We start from the raw sequence: 25,585 nt of genomic DNA, 5'->3' as shown, positions 1-25,585 counted from the left end.
AGGCCCATGCATTAGAGTCTGGGGGACCCAAGTGGCATCATTGCAATGTCAGGGAACCTATGAGAGGAAGAATAGGACGTCTAGAGATCGTTAGAAGTACGTTTTCAAGGAGGAAGGTAAGTCCCTCCTTTCTTCTTGTTCTTTATTAGGAGGAGGGCTTGACTCAGTTACAATGTCTCTCCATGATGTGTCACCACTGGCCCACAAGCAACAAAGCCAAACAACCATGGACTGGGACCCACAGAGCTGTGAGCCACAGGAAATGGGTCCTCTTTGTCAGTCTGTTAGCTCTTGTATACAAATCTGCTCTCAGAGAGATGGAGCTGGGAGAGACTTTTAGGAAGTGCTGGGCAACTCCTGCCTCTTCCTGAGACGCCCCCTATCCCACTAATGCCCTCTACCCCATCACCATCTTAGGTTTAGCTTTAATGAATCCATGTTCGCCTTCCTCACAGGGAAAGGCAACTGTGTGTTTTCATAGTATTTTCTGCTTGACCGAGCACAGTCTTGTAACATCCAGGGACCAATCAAGTAAAAGATTTAGGAAATTGTCTCCTGTGGCTGGAGAGACAGTTCGGTCAGTAAGGGGCTTGCTATGGAAGCATGAGGACCTGATTGTGGTCTCCAGGACCCAAGTTAAAAAGCAAGGCACGGTGATGCAACCCCCAAGTTCACTAGCCCCTATCTCAAAAACAGTTCTACATAGATGGTTTCTGAGTACCGACACTCAGGTTAAATCCATCAGCACATGCACACACACAAACATATGAACACACAATTATTTCCTATCTTCAATAGGTAAGAAAACAGAAAAGGGAATAAAAGTTAGCTGACTTGGTTCATGCTTCTACATGCTAGAAGGTAGAGTCAGAGTCATTCAAAGCACCTAACACTGGTCCAGCTCTGCATCCACTCCCAGGCCACACAGGCAGGCAGCAGACAGCATCTACTTTACAGTGTCCACCATACTCTAAATCCAGTCATAAAGCCTGGGACAGAGGTAGTAACAGCCAAGAACAATCATTGTATACAGGGATATAATTAGGCTTTAATTTTACTCTTCCCAAAGGGTTATTAATAAGCATCCTCGCCTCACAAGTGGCTGTAGTGAGTAGCAGACATGAATTGTAGCTACTCGTAAATTGCAGCTTCACAATAACAAAGATATAAAACTATTTTTAAAAGTTGTTTCAAAAGTTTTGGTTTTTCAAGACAAGGTTTCTTTGTGTAGCAGCCTTGGCTGTCCTAGAACTTGATTTGTAGACCAGGTTGGCCTGGAACTCAGAGAGAGCCTCCTGCCTCTTGCACCTGAGTGCTGTGATTAAAGGTGTAAGTTTTTACCTTTTAATTACTTTTATGGCCTGGATATCTCTGTACCCCTAATCATTACTGCAAACTTTTAGTAGGGGGCTTGGGGAGTTATTAGATTCTGAGTGTGGAGCCCTTCCAAGTGAAATAAATGATCGGATTAAAACAAAATGCCCTGTCCCCAGTGCAAATAAATAAATAAATACCCTCTTTCTCCAGTTTGAGGAGACAGAGACAAGCCACCAGCTCTGAAAAAGCCCATCAGCACTCACCCAATCTGCCAGTACCTGCATCTTTGACTTCCCAGATTTCAGAACTCCAAGAAACAGATGTCCTCTCTATTATTCATAAGCTACGTAGGTTATAACATTTTGTAATAGCAGACAGAAAGGGCTAAAACAACACTTTAGCAAATGCAATGTAAAGAAGGCAAAATTTTCAGGTATAAGAAATGTAAAGAAACTTCACACCCAGAACAGTGAGTGAGTGGGGTGTGATCTGCTGACTGCTCTTTCAGAGGTCTTGAGTTCAAATCTCAGCAACCACATGGTGGCTCCCAACCATCTGTAATGGAATCCGATGCCCTCTTCTGGTGTGTCTGAAGACAGCTACAGTGTACTCATAAAATAAATAAATCTTTAAAAAAGAAAAGAATCCACTAGCTGAAATGTTCAAATACTTGTGCCAAGACAGTGAGAATCCATTGTTTGTTATGTTGTCCAGTGGCAAGGACCAGTGAGGACGTGTGACATCAGTCAGCAGCCTCAAGAAATTCATAAGTAATTACTCAAAAAGACATCATATGACTAGGCTCAGATGCGGCATGGTGATAAGAGGTCAAAGAAAGCTGAAATAAGGTGCCATAAGAGATGGAACTGGAGAGAAAGAGAACTTTGAGACATACAGAATTGTTCAAATCAAAACCCCAAGGAAAGACCAAATAGTTTAGATCCAGTGAGGGAGAAATCTACTGATCTAGGGAACCAATGGGAAAGAGTTCTCCAGAATACAGAATATAAAGATGACTGAGGGCATTAAAAAAAAAAAAAAAAAAGGTCAGGTGGAGAGCATCATGGGGCTCAGCAGCAGAGGGACCAAGCTTGGCTTCAGCACCCACATAGACTCATAGCAGTTCCAGTGGATCTGATGCTCTCTGATGACCCCAGTGGGCACCAGGCACACATGGGGTACACAGGTATACAGTCAGGCAACACACTCATCTATATGAAATAAATGATTCTTTAAAAAAATAAAAGGAGAAAACAAAAGGCAGTATATATCGCACTGGGCAGGTGGTACTGTTGGTGGTGTGCTTGCCCGCCACGCAGGAGCTCTGGTACAGTCCCCAACTCAGCCATAGAGTGGGTGTGGGCCTGTTTCAACAGCAACATAAAGGAATATCATTTGAATTGTGAACAAACCCCAATTCAGGATTCTCTCTGTTCAGCGGTAAGGGAATATTTTTGTATTTATGGTGTCAGTGATATTGAATTCCTTTATGCCATATTAAATTTTGTTTTCTATTTCGTGTACCATCTTTTTTCTCCGTTTGTGTGGTAGTAGTGTCACTGCTGCCCCTTCTATTAGTTTAGCCAAGTTTTCTCCATCCTTCCTCCTCCCTCCACTAGCAATGCATTATGTCAGTGTCATTGTTGTTACCTTTAGATCACACGCACACAATATCACACATACACACAAGCACACACACTCACACACAAAATATTGTCAGGCATTCTCAAAATAACGAGAATAGGATAACTTGAGCGAATGAACACTGTTCACAGAAATTAGAGAATATACATTTTAACACATACTCACACCCACACCAAAACCAACCAAACAAACAAACAAAAAACAACCCACCCGCCACATTTATTAAAACAAAAATGCCAGGGCTGAAAAAATGGCTCAGATGGTAAAGGCACAGCTACCCAGCCTGACAACCTGGGTTTGAATCCTAGGACTCACATGGGAGAAGAGAATCAACAACCCCAAGTCCCCAAGTTGTCCTCTGACCTCTACAAGTCATGGCATATGTCCAAACACAGAGAAGAAACACATGGTTTTATAAATCTACTTTCTAGATTAAGACACACACACACACACACGGCAGGTGGGGAGAGAAAGAAGGAAGGAGGGAGAGAGAGATTTGGAAATTAAACTAAATCTATAAGATTTAAGAATCCATCTTATATGAAAGACAGTATGGCCAAGAGGCTTCTTTGGGACCCCAACCTCCAGCAGACAACTCCAAACTTGAACAAAATGTAAAGGCCCACAAAACAGGAAGGCATCAGAAAACGGGCAATGTAGAAAGATTCTGGGGGAGTCAACACAGGGTCAGAGAGAACAGCATAGGAGGGGCTTATGTGGTGTATGCTGAGAGCCTATAGTCCTTGCAACCTACAGGGCCAGAGGACAAAATGAGGTCAACCCCTGACCAGTCATTATGGAGAAGTTTCACCCTATAAGGACAGTCTGGCAGCTCAGGATAGAGGAACTGAAAGGCGTATGAGAACGCCATGTGCAAACTCTTTTACAGCCCAATCAGAAGTGTAAACGGAACGACAGCAGGATATATGAGACATGGATGAGAGGAGGCTTCTGGGGGATAAGGGCTTAAGTAAGGATGGGGTGGTTAATTGATAGAGTGGGCTTGGGTGGCGCTTACAATACTAAGGATGTGCTTTTAAAAGCCTAATAGAAACCCACTAGTTAGTAATCTAATTTCAAAATATAATTCTTCAAAAGGAATTTGAATGAAGGTACCCTGCATGGATACACAATATACTACCAGAAGACATGGGCTATTAAATAAAAATTGCAGTGCCAGGAATGTAGCTCCCTATGACTTACTGAGCACAGAAGCCCCAGAGGCTCCGAAGCAACACAGGCTATCACCACTGCTCTTGGTTACCCACCAGAGCACGTGGTAAGACAACACAAAGTTTGGTTGCAGGACATAGAGAAATCAATTTCAAATCAGTCAGGAAAACTCCTCCTTGCTAGCCAGCTTCCACGGTGCCAGAAGGTTCTATCCGGTCTGCTGGGGGAGAAAAGACATCAAAGGTCTTACCCAGTGCTGGACCCTGCATGCAACAATACCGACCCTCCAAGTATGAATCACCTATGTACGCAATAGTGGCATGATAGGTATGAACCAATCGGCTGTTTTCTGATTGGGTTTCAGGCCTGCTCCATAGAAAGTAATCTATGCCTGATGCTGTAAACCTGAACAAACAGGCATGGCTAGGAAGGTCAGAGGTCCCAGAGTGGGACCTATTACTATTTACCTAAATGGTCCTCTGATAAATTGCCTTCAAATCATGTTTATAGTCACAGTCCTGAGCTGCTTTTGGTCTCAGTTAGAGATGCTTTTCGAGATGCAGTCTGTGCAAATCCGAGTCAATGCACTGACTTGTAGCTGATCAGGGTGCTGAGAATGAATGACTGTGGGTACTCAGTCCTAGGTGGAGCACCTTTATCTCACTGTCATGGAGGCTCGGGGAACATGGTGAAGGGGGAAGCATAAAAACACGTGAAGAGGCGGGGACCAGGAAGGAGTACTTTCTCCTGGATCAGACACGGCTGCTCCTCTCAGGAACTCATAGGATGTGTGGTTCTCTGCACAGGTTCAAGCCAGCTGAACCTGCAGCTTGGAGAGAAACTCATAAGACCCCACCTCTTACTGAAGAATGAGTGGGAGTGAGAATAATAATTCTTCTGTGGTGGGAGATCAGTGGTAACTGGTAACTTATCCATGCTTCAGTAGGTACTCCTACACCTACCCACACATGGGAAGTACTAATTGGACTTACTTAGCGATGTACGGAAGTATCCTTTGGAGCTAGACAGATGGCTCAGCAATTAAAAGCATCAGCTACTGTCCAGAGAATCTGAGTTTGAGCCTCAGCACCCTCATGGCAGTGTGTGGAACTCCAGTTTCAAGAGGTTTGACACTCTCTTCTCGCTTTCAAATGTACCAGGCATGGATGTACATACAGACATATATGCAAGCAAAATACACATATGCATAAAGTAAACTTCATTGTTTTAAATGTTTTTTTAAAGGACTCTCCTCTGAACCAGACTGCCAGCATCTTCATGATTCAGTTGTGCCTGCTAGCAAGGGATTATCGCAACCAGGCATGCTAACCGCTGCCTTTCCATCATCAAAGGAGGTTGTGAGGAGGGCCACTGGAACCCTCCCGGGAGTAGCCAGCTACTCCTCCCAGTCAGTTATATGTAAGCCTATCCTAATTGCAAGTGGCCTCTGGGAGGCTGGGGAGGGCCAGGCAGGGGCCCCATGGACGGAACTATAGGAAAGCTATCATCCGTACAAGGCGCAGACTTTCCAGTGTGGCTGCTTTAGAGTAAGTAGCCCTTTCTTCGGTTTGCAACTCTCACCCAATCTTTGTAAGCAACCCTTAATAAGCACGTTGCTTTCCCAGGATGAACTTAGACGGACTCAAACTTTGGTTTATAATTGGAACCTTATGAGGCCAAGGGTAGGTTAGATATTGCTTAGACACACCCCCTCGCTGGCAGAAAAATCCTCTATTTTAAAAAAGAGGGGAGGAAGACATGAAGCCGGGGAGTGGAGTGTGTGTTGGGGAGAAGTGAGGGAGTGTCAGAAGAGGGAAATGGGCGTGGCTATGACCCTATTTTATTGTATACATGTGTCACATTCTCAAAGAACACATTTTTGAAATTGTTTAAGGAACTAACTGAGGTTTGAGCTGCCACCCAAGATACACATGTTGTAATCTGAGTCCAGTAAAACTGTTTCTACTAAGACATTCTCCAGAGGAACAGAACCCGATGTCTCCACAATACGATGTTTACAACATCCAGAGCACAATCCAAAATTACTTGACATGCCAAGAATTGGGAGCATGTGACCTACTTTCAAGAGGAAAAGACAATGGATAGGAAACCAAATGTCCCAGATGTTAGGGCAGGAATGCTCAAGTAGCAATTATCACCATGCCCAAGGATTTGAAGGAAAATGTGCTCGTGATGGACGAAAAGACTAAAAACCTCGGCAGAGATACGGGGCCTACGAAAAAGACTGGAAAAAAAAAATGTCACATGAGCATACTCTCCAGTCACTATACACAGAATTCTAAATCATCATTTTAAATGGCTAAGAATCTGTACGGGTTATAGTCTAAGTGGGTTATAAGAATACCATGTGGTCATTTGAGCTACTATGGGAGAAAGCCATTCCTTCAAACCCAGTAGACCCATCTCTAAATTCTTAACCACTCTATTGTACTGCTTCTCTAATAAGCAAACAAATAAACATACAAGCCCTTGTGGCACCTGGGGAGCATTTAGAATTGGATACTAAGACCAGTACATGTCAGAAGCCGTCGGCAGCTAAAAGTGAGCTGAAAGCAAAATGCATCATCTCAAATATGCAAATTAAAATGACTAGCGAGCCAGCTGGCTCACACATGAATCCTAGCATTCAAGCAAGAGGTAGAGGCAGGAGCATAACCAGTTCAAAGCCAGTCAGGGAGACATAGAAAGTTCCATGTCAGCCTAGGATATATAATAAGACCTATCCCAAGAGGGAAAAATAAAAAGATTCTGAAAGATAAAAATTTAATTCTGTAGGCATTCTGAAAGAAATGAAGGAGAAATCAACAGGACTAAAAAGAGTATATTTTCAAAAGGCAGGAAGGCAGGCAGGCAGGAAGGAAAAAAGGGCTCAGTACTGTGAACAAATATGGGATCAAAGTTGGGGTACTAGCATTCAGGTAACAGACAGACATCTTGTATACTCTGATAACTCCAGACCCAGAACTGAGGCAAAGGCAGGGCTTGCTGGCTTCCAATCTAGTTGAGAGAATGCAAGCCCTCGACTCAGAAAAAGGGACCCTGCTTCTAAAAGAAAAGGTGGAGAATGACAGAGGAAGATGCCTGGCATGCTCTCATGGCCTCTACACACACACACACACACATACACACACAAAAGACACACACACATACGTATACACACATATACACACACAAAGATACACACACATATATATATACACACATGCACGCATACAAAGATACACACATACATATATACACACATATACACACATACATATACACATATATACATATACACACACACAAAGACACACACACAAAGACACACACACACAAAGACACACACATACATATACACACATATACACACACAAAGACACACACATACACATGCTTGCATAAGCATACTCACACATATCCACACATGTGCAAGAAGGTATACTAACACAGGCACACATACATACGTATGTTTTAACACATACATGCATAAATAAATCTTTAATTATCTAAATAAATCAAATAAAAATAAATAGAGCCAGGCATGATGGCATGTGCCTATGGTACCAACTGCCCTGGAAGCTCGGACAGGAGGATCATGTGAGCCCCAGAGTGCCAGACTAGCTAGGGCAATACACTGAGACTCCATTTGAACATAGAATAAACTGACAACACATAGAAAAATCAAACAATATACATAACTTATCAATTGAAGAAATAGAAAGTAAAAGGCAGTAGGGGAGAGAAAGCCAATTCCTTGCAAACACTAGAAGGCGAGCTTCTGCAGTGGCTCCAATGGGCTTGACTTGCATTCATCAGCACTGATAAGGCTGGAAGCTGTTCCTGTGAACGCTAAATGTAAGCTGCCCAATATGAAAGCATTTACGCAGGCTTTACACGTGGAAACTACAACACGCAGCGCGCACTCTGTAAGAGAGCAGGATGTGAAGGAGCCACTTCAGCATCGCGTGGCAGCTTTTTCTGGAGAGCATGTCCGAGCAGAGAATGAGGGCCTCGAACATTCACTTCTCTGTGAAACAATTGCACCCAGACATTAGCACGGCAAATGCTCCGAGAGCTCTCTGGTTTTGCTTCAGGGCGATGGTGGTGTCTGTGCCTGATGTTCCAATACTAAAATTAAATTGCACTCTCTTTGTTTATTTCCTTAGTCTCCTATCCCCAACCAGGCTGGAAGGGACCAGAGGGCTAGTGAGGGGAAAACTCAAGCCTGGGACCTTCAGGGGAACACTTCAGTCTTGAAAAACAAAACCTTGGGTTTTGTTTGTTTTGTTTTATTTTGTTTTGTGGATTTACTTCTGAGAAGGATGTCAGGAACAACTGTAGTCATGGGAACCTCTGGGTCCCCACTCAGTGCTCTGGAGAAACCCCTCCCTGGCCTGAATCTAGAACCAGGACACTGGAGCAATGGTGTCTTGACAATGAAGAATGAGCATATAGATAATCTAACCATGGTAGGTGCAGAAATGGCCAATTGTTTACTAGTGTCTAAGTGCCAGTACACACTGACTGGGTACTCCTGAGAGCTCAGGAAGACACCGTTCTGTCATAGAAGAGGGAAAGGAAGGCCAGAGAGGCTGCTGTTCCAAACTTCTCCGAGATCTCCAAAGGAAACATGGAGGAAGTGGCATGCCAACCATGGTATCTGCACTTACACTTCTTTCTCAGCCAGGCACCATGAGATGCCCTTAGCCGCATCTCTCAGCAATGGAAGTGGTACCAACCCCATCACTGGCACTGTTGGCCAACAACTGGGAGAAGCAAGCAAGATGGCCATCATCATTTCTGTACAGAATGGTAAACTGCATGTTGTGGTTATCTTCATGTTCCAGATGAGAAAAAATAAAAACAGAGTCCGGGAGGAACTCAATTGTTTCCTGTCCCCAAATCCCCAAGTTCCAACCCCCCACTGCCTCACATGAAGTCACCAAAGTGGGTCCCTAAGAAGACATGCAGTAGGGAGATAGGCATTTAAGAACTAAGGAGAAAGGTCTGCAACAACTGTGCCTCTCAGAGCCTCAGAAAGACCAACCTGGCCGACCCCTGACCTTGGACTTCCAGCCTCCACAACTGGGGAGAGGTTTTAAGCCCCACTCCAGTGACATTTTGTTATAGAAGTCCCAGCAGCCTGAGACAGAGGTGCACTAAGATAAGTCTCACTAAAGGGAACTAGAATTGAGCTTCTGACTCAAGTCTTCCTTCTGTTTCTTGTAGCATAATAATTATTAAACATTAGTATCTGCAATTAGTGTTCACAGAAAAACATTTTGCAAATTATATGCAAATAGGTATATCAAATACTGAGTTGGAGAAACTCAAAATACCAGTTTAATTCCATTTTTGGAATATGTATTGTAATGGGATATGTGCAATTTGCATGCGTGTGGATACATGTGGAGGAGTGTACAAGCATGTCTATATATGTGAGTGTGCAGGCCAAAAGTGACATAGGGTAGCTTCCCCAATCGCCCTCCACCTTATATCTGAGGCAGGATCTCTCACTTGAACCCAGAGCTCATCAATACAGCTGGTCTCACAGGTTACCATGGGCATCCTGCATCAGCTTGGGTGCTGGGGATAAACTTCCACCCCTCATTCTTGCATGACAAAGGCTTTGCCTGGTGAGCCACCTCCCAGTCTCTCCATCCATTTCTTACTGCAGATAAGATACAGAACATGAAAGACCACTACTCCTAACAATGAACACTGGGCAAAATCAGAGAAAAATCATATACATTGTCTATTTGTTATTATTATTATTTTATTATAATAAAACCTCACCAATGAGTTAACATCTCAAAGTCAAGTCCAGCGGTTCTTCTCAACCTTCCTAATGCTGAGACCCTTCAACACAGTTCCTCATGTTGTGGTGACTCGAATTACTTTCTTTGCTACTTCATAACTGTAATTCTGCTACGGCTATGAATTGTAATGTAAAAATTTGGTATTTATGATGATCTTAGGCAACCCAGTGAAAGGGTCCTTCAGTCCCCCAGGCTGAGAACCACTGGTCTAGAGGAAGCCATCTCAGAGGAGTTGGCCCTTCCTAAGTGAGTAAGGGCCAGCTCAGTCTTCTCCCTGGTCCAGGTGGATGAGAGGAGCTGATCAGCTTAAATTATTCACTGTGGAAACAGGAAAAAATCAACCATATATATCAACTGTGGAGCTGGAAAGCTGGCTTAGGCCAAGGTAGGATGCCATATAAATCTACACTACCATACGTTAGCCTAGAGCGTGGTGGCTTGCAGGAATTCAGGCCAGGGACAGCAGGCAGAGTAGTAGCCCACAGTCACGTGGGGAATAGGATCGACACTCTTCCTGAAGCAGATATGATCGATTCTGACTCCACATAGTTGAATGCAGTGGCAAACTGACAGTAATGCAAGCTGGCCTTCCTCAAATCTCAATCAGTAGAAGGCCTTACCCCCATTGGAGCTGCCTTTGTCAGCTGACACGGATTGCTGAGAACAAAGAGATTACATAAAGATGAGCTAGGTCAAGCGAAACCTGAAGCCCAGCCTCTTGCTTTACCCATCAACCCTGTAAGCTCAGGCCAATGTTTTAGTATTTGAGCCAGTTTGATCACCTTTGTTTCTAACTAATGAATCTTCGTTGAGATAAAGCCCAAGTCCTGGCCAGCTATGTATATATACCATATATATGCAGGATTAGAAATGCAAATTTTTATACCAATTAGCAATATAAAATTTCTGAAAAGTTGTGCTATCTTCTAGGCACTCATCAAAAATGACTTTTATTACTATGTGTGCACCAGACAATACTAGAAAAGGTTCACAAAGAAATGATAAGAACTTTGAAAACATCACTCAGCGCTGTGAAGTCCCCCACTCTGGAGCAAACCTATATTCTAATGAGCTCATAGTTGCTCAATACGGTGCTGGAATCCCTCCTCTCAAAATACCCCACTGTAAACTACTGTCTGTCTTGACTTCTGCCGCCTTCATGCGACACTGACGACAGTGAGGAAGTCAAGCAAGCACAGAAGAAAAGACAAAGCAGGGAGGTTGTTCAATTGTCAAGTTCACAGAGCATGTCCACGTGTCTGAAGTACCATTCCAGCTCTCGAGAATAGCCAAAGGCCTTCATGATGGTACCCCAAATAAAAAAGGTTGCAGATCCCATATTTTCTTGCCATATTGAAAACTAGGAGTCTACTTCATGAAGAAATGCCTAAAGGGTAAAGAACCAGCCCCAGCCTTTACCAGGAGCCCACTAGGGTTTCCCCAAGCCCAACAGTATCTCTGAGAAGGAGGCCCTTCCTCCTGCCTGCCGGTGACCACTGGCTGTACTGCTCCCTCTAGTTCCTATCTTATCCAGACACAAGCTACTAGATAGTCACTGAAGCTCATGTCTCAGGTAGGTTCAGTGATTCAGGGTAGCTCTGTTAGATTCCTCCTCACCCAAAGAAACCAGTCAGGCCAGTCTGGGGTCAAGTCTAAGAACCGAGCAGTAAAGAAAGGATCAATCTAGGTTCGCTGTTGGTGAAATCTATAGCCATTTATTTCATCTAGATAGACTATGTTACTCTGGGAAGCTCAGATTAATCTGATCAACCTTCATAGAAAACTTCAAGAATGTTCTTTGCTAGTGTGCCAGGAAGTTATTTTTCTCCAAGTTCTAAAGCGCAGGGTTAGAAAAGCTAATCCAAATAAGAAAAGTCTTATTAGCTAAGACCAATAAAAGGCCAACATCTTTCTCAACACAGCAGAGGCGTGGACTAAGGATGTCACGCAAAACAGAAAGGAGCCAAAGTATGGTATACTTCTGTCTCCAGTGTCACGTCCCTACCTCAGACTGTAACCTGTGTCGCATACAAGCACGCCTGCACCTCAGAGGAAGCTGGTATAAGTCATGAGGGAAAATTTCTCTGCAGCCTGCATAGCAGCGGTTAACTTAGTCTCTACCACATCTGCCCCACCCTGACTCCCCATTTTATTTCCTCCATTAATAGCTAAACAGTCTCAGAATGTGTTCCAAAATTAGCTGTGAGCACAAAAACGCAAACACCAGCACCATTTGTTAATTGCTCAGCAATTCTAGTTGTTATTCCCTCAAAGAGGATGGAAGCAGGTCATCAGATAAACATCCCATTAGCTCACTGGCAGACATCCTGGGCTGTGGGTCACAGACTGGCAGCTGATGGGTGCTCGCTTGAGTGAGGCGAATAAAACCCACCTGCCCTTCACTTCACTTCACTGTGTGGCCCTGCGTGATGGTTCTCAGCTGAGAAAACTCGCCCTCAATGGCCCACAGATGCAGCTTTCCCATTGGGTATTATTCTGTGGGATCATCCAACCTGCAGGCCACATGTGTGACAGAATAACTATGGATCTTCTGAACACACTTACAGATTGACATCATATCCCAACATCAAAGGGCTGAGCATCCCTGCTGCTGGGTGAGGGACTGTTGCATGGTCAGATACTCCGGTCATGCTCCAGACCAGCTAAAGCAGGTAGAGATGAGCAGTTGGCCAAACTCTCCAGGTGATGCTAACATACCACCAGGACCGAAAAAGAGCAGAGCAGAGTCGCAGCCTCTGAACCCATGTGCGCAGCAGGTCAGCTGCAGACACCACACCAACATTGACAAACAATTAATAGCTGTTCTGATAATGGGAGGTGGGGGGAAAAATGGTTCAATGAAACTGGCCTATAAAGTTCATACCCATGAGTCAAAAACCCCTGAATCCCATTAAAGGGCATTTTAGTGACTATTAATGTTTCACTGAGGTCTGTGTTCCCAACAGTTGTTGGAATGTGGGTGTGGACAGCAATTAAGAAAACCCCTGTAATTGGGGCAGCAGTCGCTCTCTGTGGACTCACTCATCCAGTTGGCTGCGACCCCTCCCTGCCACAGGCCAACAGCCTAAGAAGGGAACCAAACAACAAGCCCAGGCCATGGCTGAGCTAGACTGCAAAGCAACCCTTATTTACTTCCAAGGAAACTAGAACACCAAACAGAGCCACAGGACACCTGTGTAGCTTTCCGATAAACTCTGAACAAGGAAAGCGGGACCCAGCCAGGAAGAGACACTACCTGAAGATGCGGATTCTCCCACTTGGCCAGGGAACATTTTTCAGACACTCTGCTAGTAACACAACGGATATGCTTACATACCTGATAGCCCATAGTTGTTCAAATGGAGGTGCAGAATGGACCCAAACTCGATGTCACGTTTTTAAACCCTGATACCCAAGTCACACCTCAGACCAATTAGCCCAGGATTTGAGAGAACCACTAAGTAAATGATACTGGGGGCAGGGTGTATATAAGCATGTTTTCAGTGTGTCTGCATGTGTGTGTATGTACATACATATGTGTGTGTGTGTATGTGTGTGGATGCTGGAGGGCAAGATCAGGCAACTCGTTCAGTCACTCCCTTACATTCTGAGACATTCTCTCACTGAACCAGGGACTCACCAATTCAGCAAGGCTAGCCGGCAACTACACCCAGGAATCCACCTGTCCCTGCTCCCCAGTGCTGCGATTACAGATGTGCTCCTTCATACCTGCTCTTTCTGTGGGTTCTAGGTCCTCATGATTGTGTGCCACGAACTTTACCAACTAAGTCATCTCCTCCTCCCCGGCTCCTGTTCCCTAAATGGCACTTTTTCAGGGAGGTTCAGAGGGGTCTCATCACAGAAGGGAACATTGTATCCCAGCCATACTGCCCATCTGGTGCTTGGTATCTACTTGCTCCTGATGCTTAAAACTAAGGCTCTGAAGCCAGGCATAATAGTGCACACCTCTAATCCCAGCACTCAAGAGTAAGAGACAGAAGGATCTCTGAATTCAAGGCTAGCCTAGTCTATAAACCAAGTTCCAGACCAGCCAGGGCTACACAGAGAAACCCTGACATGGAAAAACAGAACAGAGAACTAGGGCTCCATTCCAAGGCTATCCTTCATTCCTTGCAGAAATAAAACTTTCTCAAAGGGCAGTTACACATGAAATGTTAACACCACCATACGCCAAAAGAAAATGGCTTTGGGGACAAGAGCACTGCTTCCAAAATATCCTCAGATGCCAGTAACACTGTTTCTATTAACAACAGATGATAAATGCAGCTGCTGCGGTCCTATAAGATTCTACCACCTGGCAACATTGTAGCCATCTTAACCTAAGCCCACAACTCTATGATGTTCATGCAGAAAGGAAATTGACTAATAAAAGCCTTCTTAGAATCATGGCCCTGACACCATGTGACACATGACTGTGTCAAGAAGGCCAAGTCTTCACTTACGACCTCAGCCCACGTGACCCACAGAGTGTCAGCTGTGCAGGGGCTGCATTCCAACCCCTCTGCTGACTAGACTCACCTGTCACTACTTTGCAGCGCTGCCTGGGTCCCTCCACCTCCGTAGCCGGGCTGGGGGTGGAGGCCCATTTGCGTCTGATCAGATGCTCTCTTCCAATGAATGGGCCCCCTGAGGTGTTGAGGGGCTGGATGAAAACTTGCTCCTGCTCAAGCTGGATGAGGCCAACCTGCCCAGAAAGGAGAAGACAAGACATTGGTCATCCTCGTTCACGCACGCTCGTGGCCCCAGCAGTACATTGGCTATGCTTTGGTTTGCCATGTCTGGGCTTGTACTTCCGTCTGCTGCTGAGCCCCACGACGCTCTCCACCTGACTTAAGAATATCTCACTGAGTAGTTATGCTGGGGGGTTTGGATGGGTGGGTGTCTTAGATAAAGGTTCTATTGCTGTGATAATACACTACCACCATGACCAAACCAACTTGGTAGAAAAGGGTTAACTTCCCACTGCAGATCACAGCATTCGCAAGAGAAGTCGGGGTAGGAAATGCTGGGGAGACCACGCAGAGCTTACTAGCTTGCTCAGCCTACACAATGGGCTGGGCCTTCCTTCAACCAATGACTAATTAAGAAAATGCCCTACAGACTTGCCCACAGGGTTAATCTCAAGGAACATTTTCTCAGTTGACAGTTCCTCTTCCCAAATGACTCTAGCTTGTGTCAACTTGTCATGAAACCAGCGCAGTGGGATTGAAACTGCTGTGGGATGCCGTCATCACCAGTATCTATTTTCCAAGCTTGCTTTCAGAAAAGATGGCGCACACGCACGTACGCACGCACACGCACATGTATGTATGAGAAAGTCAGGGACAACTTCTGGGAGTCAGTTCTTTCCTTCTACCATGTTAGGCTTGCTGGCAAGCATCTTTACCCACTGGGCGGTCTTGCCAGCCCTGCATCATTTAATATCTCTCTCTTCCCTCCTGCCCGTCCCTCTCTTATACTCACACATATGCACTCACACACACACCACACACACACACACACACACACACACACACACACACACAGGGGAGGTGGTGGTGGCTGGGGTTGAACCTAGGCCTTGCACGAACAGTGCCATACGAGCCAAGTACTCTACAACTGAGCTGTATTTGAAGCCCTAAAAAAAAAAGCACCCCCTTTCAAGTCCACCCGAGGTGCTGAGAGGGGGCATGCCTCAGCTAGGAGCTTATGAGCAGCCGCTCTTGCAGAGGACCTGGGTTTGGCTCCCAGCACCCCTCTGGTGGTTCCCACTGTCTGTTACCTCCCGTTTCAGGGGAACTAACCCCTTCTTTTGGCCTCCTTGAGTACGGTGTACATGGGGTGCATAGGCATACATGCAAACAAAACAGCCATACACGTTAAGTAAATCTCAGCGGTCTATTTGAGCGAGGTGTGGTGGTACATACTCATAATCCCAGCTCTTGAGAGACTGAAGCAGGAGGATCAAGAGTTTGAGCCTAACATGGGATAAATGAGAATCTATCGCCAAAGTGCAGAGTTAGTGTGGTGGTCCACTGTGGACCGGACGCACCTTTCAAACTGCTGAGCCAGAACACTATATCCCTAGTGAGAAAGTGTAGCTTGTTCTTCTTTGAGGATATTTAAAAAGAAACACCAAGACAAAGGAACCACTCCCATGCGTCGTTTTAATTACTAGGGGGTGGAGGATGGCTTATAAATTTCCACCCCAAACATGCAGCATTTGAGAGAAACCAAGAGAGTGTCTGATGGAATTGATTTTGTATCCTAATTTCAAATGGTCATCTTAGAAACAGTATCAGGGTGTGTGAAGAGACCTCAGGCCTTCTTGTGTTTGTAAGGTGGGGTTGTTAGGCTTAAAAGAAGGGCTTATATAAATCTCAAACTACTGAAAGGCTTGATTTCAGAGAGCCAAGAGAAATTAAAAACAAAACTGGATGTTAAATTTCTAAGGCAGCACTGAATATTTAAAGTGAAAAATCACATTTATAAATGAGCCTAAAGATAAATCATGATCCGCTTAACAGTGAGTGTAAATACTTACTACCTAATAAGATTTATGAATCAAATGGAAAACTTAAAAAACTAGTATTTTTAATTTGTCATTTTTTTGGGGGGGAGGGGGGCTCTTTTTGAGACAGGACCTCCCTGGCTGGCCTAGAACTCATAGAAATCCCCAGAGTACTGGGATTAAAAATGTGCACCAATGCACCCAGGTTAATCTGTCATTTTAATAGTGTAAATACAAATGGGGGGTCATGCAGAGAGCTTTCCCTGGAAGCAATGCTGACTGTGCTGAAGTAGCTGGCCCTCCCTGCCCGGGATGCCTTCTGTGACTCTTCTTCCTTATATGCCGGCCACAGAACAAGGCAAACCTCCCACAAGAAACTGCAGCGGCCAAAGGTGAAATGGTCCACTCCGAATGCTGATCCCTGCAGCAGCCCCTCTCCTGAGCCACACAGCTCAGGCCTGCCTCGCCCAGCACAGGTTCAGACTGGGTAGAGCCACCTTCGGAAGCCAAGCACATACATATCCATCTTCGCCTCCCTCCCCACACCTCCACCCCACCCCCCCAACCCCCCGTGTCTAAAGCCATGGTAGGTAAAGAGCTTGCCACAGAAGCATGAAAGCCAGGCATGGTACACTCACTTATAATCCCAACACTGGAGAAGAGGCGGAGACAGGAGGGTCCCTGGGGCTCACTAGCCAGTCAGTGTAATCTACTTGGTGCATTTCAGGCCAGAGAGGGACCCGGTCTCATAAAAAAAGCAAGGTATACTGTATCTAAGGATAGCCGGGGTTGACCTTTGACCCCCAAAGCATGTGCTCATATCTCACACAAAGAAAAATCGACATCGTACTGGCCCAGGGGTTCAAGCCCTATCTAGCAGGGTCACCTGGAAACCTTGAGGTAGGTTCAACAATGAGCCCTTCTAGCAAGTCCCCCAACAGTGACAGACAGTACTGGTCTGGTGGGCAGTTTGAGAATACTCTCCTCAGAACAACACCGCAACACTGCAGCTTGCCACAAGCCAGGGACCGTCCAAATAAGATAGGTTTTCTTCGAGCCAAATAAGATCGTTAGGTTCCACACGGGAAGAGTACCTCAGATCAGCTCCTCAGAGAACCTACAACCCCGAATCTTTCCCAGCATGCAGTGTGACAACATACTCCCAGCTCTGAGCAGAGTTCAAGGTCTCCATTTTATTAGAACCTTTGCCAACCAAGATCAACTCACAGATGTTACTGCCTAAACGAGACTATCTCAGAGTGGCACTGTGTAAACCGCAGGAGAGCCCAGCTTTTCTCTCTCTCTCTCTCTCTCTCTCTCTCTCTCTCTCTCTCTCTCTCTCTCTCTCTCTCCCCTTCCTTCCCTCCCTCCCTCCCTCTCCCCTCTCTCCCCTCTCTCATTCTGTCCTCTCTCCCTCTCCCTCCCCACTTGGAGGCGAAAATGAGTTTGCTCAGAGTGTGTAAAGGGGAGAGGTGGGCAGCACGAGGCTCAGGTGTCAGGCATGCTTTCTGTAATAACTGGCCCTCGGCTCTAATGAAAGGCTGGGTTCTTGTGGAAGCACTCTGACTGTGGGAGGCCAAAGCCAGCTCCAGTCCCCAGCACCTTCAAAGCCAGTTCCTCTTCCCATGTAGTGTGTGGAAATCACGGTGCAGCCAGCACAGATGGAGGGTCTTAGAGCTGCAGGTGCCCGTCTGGTGAGAAACCCTTCAAGCACATAATTGAAATCCTTTACTTTAGTGAAAGGAATTTTTTAGGGCATCTTTTTAGGGGGAGGAGATCCCATATTCAGCTTTCCTTCCACTGGGGCAGGAAAAGAACAGTGTAGGAGGGATGGAACAGGTCCGCTGTACTTCAGCTATCCGATCTCATGGGACCTCACCTTTACTGCAGTCAGATAGTTAATAAGGACTGAAAGGTTTCTGTGAAGACTCCCTTGTGTGGCTGTCATCCTCCCCATGGTCATCTTCCCCATCAAAGGCTTGAGCATGTCATCCCACAGGTCCCTCCTCCAGCCCTCCCCACTATGTTCTCACCGGGATGTCCCAGACGACTGTTACACAGTCCTCCCTCTGTCACCATTTGGCCCAAGTGTAAACCTGGGCCAACAGCAGCAGCAGCAGAAGCACCCACAAATGGTCCATGGGTAGAGCCTAGTGGTCAGTTTAACCAGCCCAGCAGGGTCTCTGCTCAGCTCAGAGCTGAGAACCACTGTTCTATGGGAATTTTCACATGCTACCGTTACATCCTAACATGTCCACTCAGTTCATCCCCCATTGCCTCACTGAGGCTCAGCCCTGCCTGGCTCCAGTTCCCATCTTCCAGAATCTCCCTTGCTCCTCAGGCTCCCCTTCCCCCAAGGCTTCAGTGAGCCTTCCTTCTTTACGCGCATGGGGGCCATCTTCTCAGACAGGGCTGTGTTGCATTTATCTCTGAGGCTCGTCCCAAGGATTCTGCATACGGCAGGTGTGGAGAGGTGATTTACTCGATCAGCTATGCTGACTGGTTGATATATAACTGGCGATAACTCATAGGGGCTATAGGAGAAACCTGGTTTTAATGTCTTAATATGCCAGGCTCTCGCTGAAAGATTCTACAGATAGATCTTCCTCCATTCCATCAACAGCAGGGCAAGGCCAGTGTCACTTGTCCTTTGGATGGCTTCAATGGAGGAGAGCTTCCAAAGAGTCAAGAACTCGTTCAAGGTCACAGTCCCAAATGACCAGGCAGCTTGGGTGATTTGGTTTTTTAACAGTGCATTTACATTCCTGAGCAGAAAAGTATACCCCACCCCACCCCCCAAGAAAAACCAGCTAGTGATGGTGACCGGTTCAGATATAAAGGTTGCAGGGACATTTCCCATCGTCCACAGCTAAGGTCAGGCCATTGTTGCCATTCAGCATTTGGGGAATATGCTTCAAGGATGCAGTAAGGGACTGGGAAACTGGCTTAGTAGGGAGATAGTCGTGCAAGCATGAAGACCTTAGTTTGATTCTCAGAACTTATGTAAAGGGGAGGGCATGTAATCTCAGCATGCATATACATACATACATACATACACACACACACACACAGACACACACACACATGAACAGACACACAGGCACGCGCACATGAGAACGCAGTCGGTTTAAGAAGACTCTGAGTCACCATCCCACCTTGATTGTTTTCTTTCTAGAAAAATGATGCCACTTGGCAGAATTCCAAAAAGAAATCTGAGCCCCACCCCCACCCCAGACATGCTCAGAACGGAGTCAGAGCCTGGCATCCTAAGGGGTTCTAGAAAGTTCTGGGAAGCTGTAGATGGGTGAAGCTCCTGAGCTGGACAATTAGAAGTACAAAGAACATGGAGGGGAAGAGAGGTCAGAGGAGAAGAGGTCACACTGAAGGCTGTGTGAATGCTCTCCCAAGAGGAGGCCAGAGCCCTTGGAGTTTTCTAGTCAAATTCTGGTCAATTTGTCCATCCTCGGCTTCAAACTTCACAGCAGTCTTTTGCCCTTCTTCGAAGACCTAAGAATGTGCCCTGAATTTCCCAACATATTCATGCTTTACATGACCAGTTCTTCAGTGATATGAATTCACTCTGCCTGTGTCAACATAGTGATAACTTGCATAATGATAATGATACAGTTTAGTCTATCTGATTCCTTTGGAGAAGTCGCCATACTCTTTAAGAATTTTGTCCAGACTAAGTCCTACTCAGATGTACTTGATGAAGAGAGTTTTCATTAGAAAACCGGGCAATCTAATAACAGACCAACCACAGACAGCTGGATAATGCTATCTCATAAAGTGCAAGGCCAGCATCTCAACCCCGTCTCCTTATTCCAAGGGCCATGTGACTGCCAGCTGCCCTCCTTAGAACAACACTCCAGACTCTCTCTTGTAACCTCAGCTGCTGCTGGAGAACTCACTGGCTAAGAAGCCTCAGTCCCCATCCTTCCCTATCCACTCACACTTCCTCCCCTAAAAACTAAAGCACATACCCTCTAATGGCTCCAAGAGATTGTAAAAGGTTCACCCCTACCCATGCCCATTGGGGGGTCACAAAAATGGTGCTCTCTTTGCTGACCAGCCAGAGCAAAGGTGGTCACCAAGATAACTAACTCAGTGTCTAGATTGCATGATGGAGACACCATGCTGTGCAGGTGACTTCAGAAGAGGCACACCTAGGGGCACTCTATTCTTCTTGGTCCTTCTGGGATGGCTTTGAAAACGGGCCTGGCTACTTAATATTCCACAGCCGGAATGATTTGGTATCCTCTCTGCCCCCACAGCTCACATACAGTGTACCCCTGCAGGCCACATCCTTGACCACAATAGAGTGAACAGAGTCAGATCTGCAGAGTTTCAGAGTAGCCACTACTCAGTCCATCAGACCCAACAGCAGCCTTCAGCCTTCCTTCCCCATTCCTCGAACAGTCATTCTGCCTACTCACTTCAGACGAGCCATGCAGAACCTTTGCTGCAACGGACCAACCACAGATAGCTGGATAATGAAGCTTCCCTCCCCTGCCCCCACTGCCCTGCCTATCCATGAAGTTCAATTCGGAATTCTGCTGGTCCTCCATCGCCCGATGCTGGTCACAGGAGGCTTGGGTAGATTCATTAGAGGAGATACCTTCTCCACCAGCCTAAAGCTCATTGCTTTCGGATTCCATGGTTACAGGAATCCTTCCAAAACTACGCTACATCTAAAGACTCTGTGAAATGTAAATAAAACGAAGCAGCAGAAACAGAAAACAATTCATCCTTGAGCCTGGGGTCTTTGAAGATCCAAAAAGTGCAGCTGGCATAGCTCTTCCTGATAAGACAGAGAAGGGGAAACACCACAGGCCCACACCTCTGCCTGCTGCCAACACGGGGGAAGGGGGTGAGTTATACTCTGTGCCCTATAAACAATTTAGCAGTGCTCTGTCCTGGCACTGTAGCTCTCCCCTTAAACAGACTCCCGGCATCTCTGAGCACAGAGACTGCACAAATGCAAGGAAGACAGACAGAGTGTACACTAGTCCTGCCCCTGTGAAGACACAGCCATTTGTAGGCATTAGCCATGGCAAAAGGTACTAACGACCGAAATACTAGCCAGCATCCAGGATAGAGGAGGTTGAGCAGAGCCATACCCACATATTTATACACCTCCCATAGGTGTTGTCACTCAAAAAGGGCAGCACTGAGAGACATGACTGAGACTAGATGGCTCATAAAGTGTAAAATACTCACTTTCTGGGAAAAGCCTGCCAATCTCTGCGCAACGTGAGTCTTTGGAGACAAGAAGGCTTTTGGAATACCTCCACCCAACAGCTAACAAGAGCTATCTTCTGGACCACGTCCTCTACCCATGTCTGGTAGCTGGGACTATCCTGGCAAACACACTCATAACTGCACACTTCAGAGAGCTTCTGGCCTAGTCAAGGGACCTAGCACAACTTACCACCCACCTGGGTGGACAACCAAGCCAAAGGTGGGGTGCAGGCCAATCTCAAGTAGCTTATGCTAAGAGACCGGCTCCCAGTCATGTCTCTTCCCTCTCGCTCTCAGCCTCTGCCTACGTGTACTCGAGGAGAGTGTCCAATGTGCAGCTTGCACGAACAGGATGAGTAAGGCAGACTAAACAACAGCAGTGTCTCCTCAACTGGAATTGAAAAATCTAAAGACTTAGAATTCCACCCGCAACCCGCTGGGGTGAACTCAAGAGTCTTGGCCGGGTTCCTTTCTCTAAGGCACAGCGCCCTCACATGGTGCCAAAGGGCAGCGCAGTCTTCCTGAAAAGTTGGCTCAGATGCCATGAGAGGAGGCTGAGCAACCACTCTGGGAGGACTCTACATCAATGTTCTCCAGATTTCCAGCCTGGGCTCCTTCACAGATAGCTCCTCGCTGGAAACTTTACACCAAGAAGTATAAACTCTGACCTCTCCAGAAACTCACGAAACCGCAGCAAATGGGATTCAGATGTTTCTATGCACCGTACGGGGATGTGACCTAGACTTGAAACACTTTGGCAAAAAAATGGGAGAAATGATGTGGGCCTTTGAGTCCCTCCCAGAACATGATACAGCGCTGACCCGAGTCCTACAGTGATCTGAGCCTTTCTCACTCCACTTAAGCCTCCTCGCCCACAGCCCACACCCATTGTCCCCCGTTCCACGCTAACACCTACCAGGCCCCACCACAATCTGCTTTGCCTTCTTTTGCCAAGACTGCCAATGTCTCCCAGCTAAACAAAAGTAACCCATACCCTGAAATGAGACCTTTAAAGATTCCTGAAAATTAGGTTGCTCCCCCGAAATTACATCCACAGGTCCCCCAACCCTGACCCAGTACTAAGAAAGCAGAAGTATCAAGCAAAATCTCGGAGTCTCGGGCTTTCACGCTGTGCTCCTGGCTGTGTAGGTGGTGACAGAAAGCAAGTGAAGGGGTGGCTTCTCTGGCCCAGGGTGGGCTGCCAAAACACAGTATCAGAAACCACTATCCCAGAGGTCTGCTGTGACAAATGTAGGGAAACAGCACAGACATTGCAAACTGAGTGATGCCAGGCTTTGGGGGGGGGGGAGAGGGCAAACCATCTGCCAGCCACGTGCTCTTCTTGGGGGCACCCTGGAGAAGCAGAGAAGAACTTGGCTGGGCACCAACGTAGCCAAGTGCTCAAGTGTGAGCACAAAGACAGCAAAACCACCCCAAACTTCTGTGCCTCTCCGTGCACTTGTCACAGGTGTCTCAACAAGTGGAGGCAAGGTCTTCGAGAAGAAAAAGAGTAAGAGCAAGGCTTTACCCTGGGGCAGATGAGCACCCCACAATTCTCACCCAGGGTGCATCCAGATAAATAAATACCTACTGTGGAGTAAGGCACTAGAGATACTGACAACAGTTCCTCTCTTGGTCTTACCTTTTCAGCTAGCAAAAGTGAGACTAACCACGGCCTGCCTGGGGTCCCCTCCTAATGTAAGAAGGCTCAAGGGACAGAAGGGAAGTGCTTAGATACCCCATTCCTAGACAGAGGGAATGAACACTTTAGAGCTTCCCCATAACGTGCAGAAAACATACACACCTGTGCTGATGCTGTCAGAGTGGGAACGACAGGTTCATATTCTCTCCTCTAGGTGAGCTATAGCTAATTTCTCAATGCAACCCCACCTCGGCCAGGTTCAGGACACAACAGAAGCCAGGACAATAACAGGCCTTCCCCTGTGTTCTCTCTGCTAGGAAGGCACAGTCTGAAAGGGCCAAGTGAAGGAGATGGGGAGGTAGGTCTTCTCCCGCCCAGCCCTCCGCGGGACCACCCCAGGAGAAGTAACAGACTGGGCAAGGCAGACCCATAGGGGGCGCGGGCAATACCAGGCCGCCGGCGGCGCCGCAGGCGCTGAGGGAGACGAGGGAGCCCGGGTGGCCCAGGACTCGTCCGGAGTAGAAGCACAGCTCGGCAGGGTGTCCGCTGCGCCCTGAGACACCCGCCTCCTCCACCTCGAAGCCTGGGGACAGGAAGCGCAGGTCGCGATGCAGCTGCAGGTATAGGTCGCGCCCAAAGGCCGGCAGGTGCAGTAGCAGGGCGCGCTCTCCTTGCCCTGCTCGATGGCCACCTGGAGATGCTCGCGGTCGCCGCCACCGCCGGAGCCCCGCTGCTCCCGGCAGCAACTGCAGGTGCACGTCCTCCGGGCGCAGCCGCCTCGGGAGCACCACCTCCACGTCGGCCGCCGCGTCGCCGACAGCTGCGGGAAGAGAGGACACGCGTCAGCACCAGCCTGGCCACCAGGGCTGCCGGCCGCTCCGGCGCTGACTCGCAAGGCTCCGTGGGTATCGCGCAGCCGTGACCCCACACTCCCTTCCCTCCCCGAGCCGGGCCTCTCCAAGCTGGCGAAGCCACTCGATCGCACCGGGGGACAGCTCGCCACCCGCGTGCGGAGAGGGAACCAGAGACCAGTTCTCCGGCCTCGGCCTTCACTCTCCTCCTCCAGGGATGCTGTCAGCGGTCCACCTATGCACCCCGGCGCCGGGATGCTTCCGAAAGGCACCGGGAAGGTGGCCGCGAGAGCTAGGAACGCTACCTGTGCCCGGGTCCAGCCCCCACACCAGCAGCAGCAAGGACAGGACGAGAGGGGGCAGCAGGGTGCCGTCACACATGGTACTCGGGACCAGCAGCCCCCAAGACTGTAGTGGCAGAGCAGGGACTCGCGAGGCGGCGAAGCCAGCCGGAGTGCAGCCCTGCAGCCTTTGGAAAAAGTAATTAGCGCTGCGGACAAACCCAACATGGTAAATACTAAGCCCCACCTTCTCCTTGGAAAGTAGGCGGTGATTGGGCTTTTGCTTTTCTCTGCCCCGCCTTCCCTGTCCGTATTGGTTAGGGCCGGTCGAAACCAACGTGCGTAGTTAGGTTGTAAGCACTTTCTTACACGTGGTTTCTAGGCAGTAGGTAGGCTGTGACAGCAGGTGGCAGGCGCGAGCCGGCTCAGCTGCAGGATCTTGGAGCAGCCAGGAGGACTCCAGCCTGGTCTTCAGTTTGTTCACAGTTGGGAGATCACCTTTGAGGCTTCCTAGGAAGATAGTACCAGTTCAGTACAAGAAAAAGAAAATGTCTATGTATTGAAGTGACTCCTATTTTTGATTAGTTTTGGGCTGGAAAGACGCAGCCCAGTGTTCCTAGCACACCTGAATTCATGCCTGACTTCTATATTTATGGTGTTTGTCCACACCCCGCAGACTTCTTGCAGTCTATACTTTCACAGAAGCCAGGAAGGTGAGAGCATGATAACACTCCCCTGAAGACTGGGAAACTGGGAAGAAGAAAATGTAAGGAGCTTGCTTAAATTGGACAGTTAAGTTTCTGTCAGAGCCGTGCCTTGTGTCTGTGATCCTGACTTTAGGTCAGGTGTGTTTAGGGAGGTATATTAGCTGCGCTTTGCATCGCAGGACCCTGGAGAGTTGAGAGGCTTGAACCCAGCCTTTCAGGAACAGAATGAGTGTTCAATTTTCCAGCAGAATCTAGCCAGATATTATCCCTAGCGGACCCCTACGGGTAATCTCATTGGCTTCTTTAAAATTGTCCTACAGAAAGCAGGACCAACTGAGCACAGGGATACCACAGCAGTCACAGATGGCTCCCCATCTCTCCCTTTTTGTCTGTTTG

General features: G+C 47.3%; 1 protein-coding gene across 1 annotated transcript in view; it reads right to left on the bottom strand.

Moving 5' to 3' along the window:
* Adamts17 (ADAM metallopeptidase with thrombospondin type 1 motif 17) overlaps positions 1-24,677 on the bottom strand; it is a 303,015-nt gene extending 278,338 nt beyond the window's left edge. The window contains exons 1-3 of the mRNA XM_021167985.2: positions 24,507-24,677; positions 23,800-24,170; positions 14,496-14,661 (exon numbers count right to left, since the gene is read on the bottom strand). Coding sequence (XP_021023644.1) covers positions 14,496-14,661; positions 23,800-24,170; positions 24,507-24,582 — 613 coding nt within the window. The 5' untranslated portion in view covers positions 24,583-24,677. The remainder of the gene's footprint in view (positions 1-14,495; positions 14,662-23,799; positions 24,171-24,506) is intronic.
* Between the last annotated feature and the right edge of the window lie 908 nt (positions 24,678-25,585).

Source organism: Mus caroli, chromosome 7 (genome assembly GCF_900094665.2).
Source record: "Mus caroli chromosome 7, CAROLI_EIJ_v1.1, whole genome shotgun sequence".
Taxonomy (NCBI): domain Eukaryota; kingdom Metazoa; phylum Chordata; class Mammalia; order Rodentia; family Muridae; genus Mus; species Mus caroli.
This window is presented reverse-complemented; position numbering and strand designations above follow the sequence as displayed.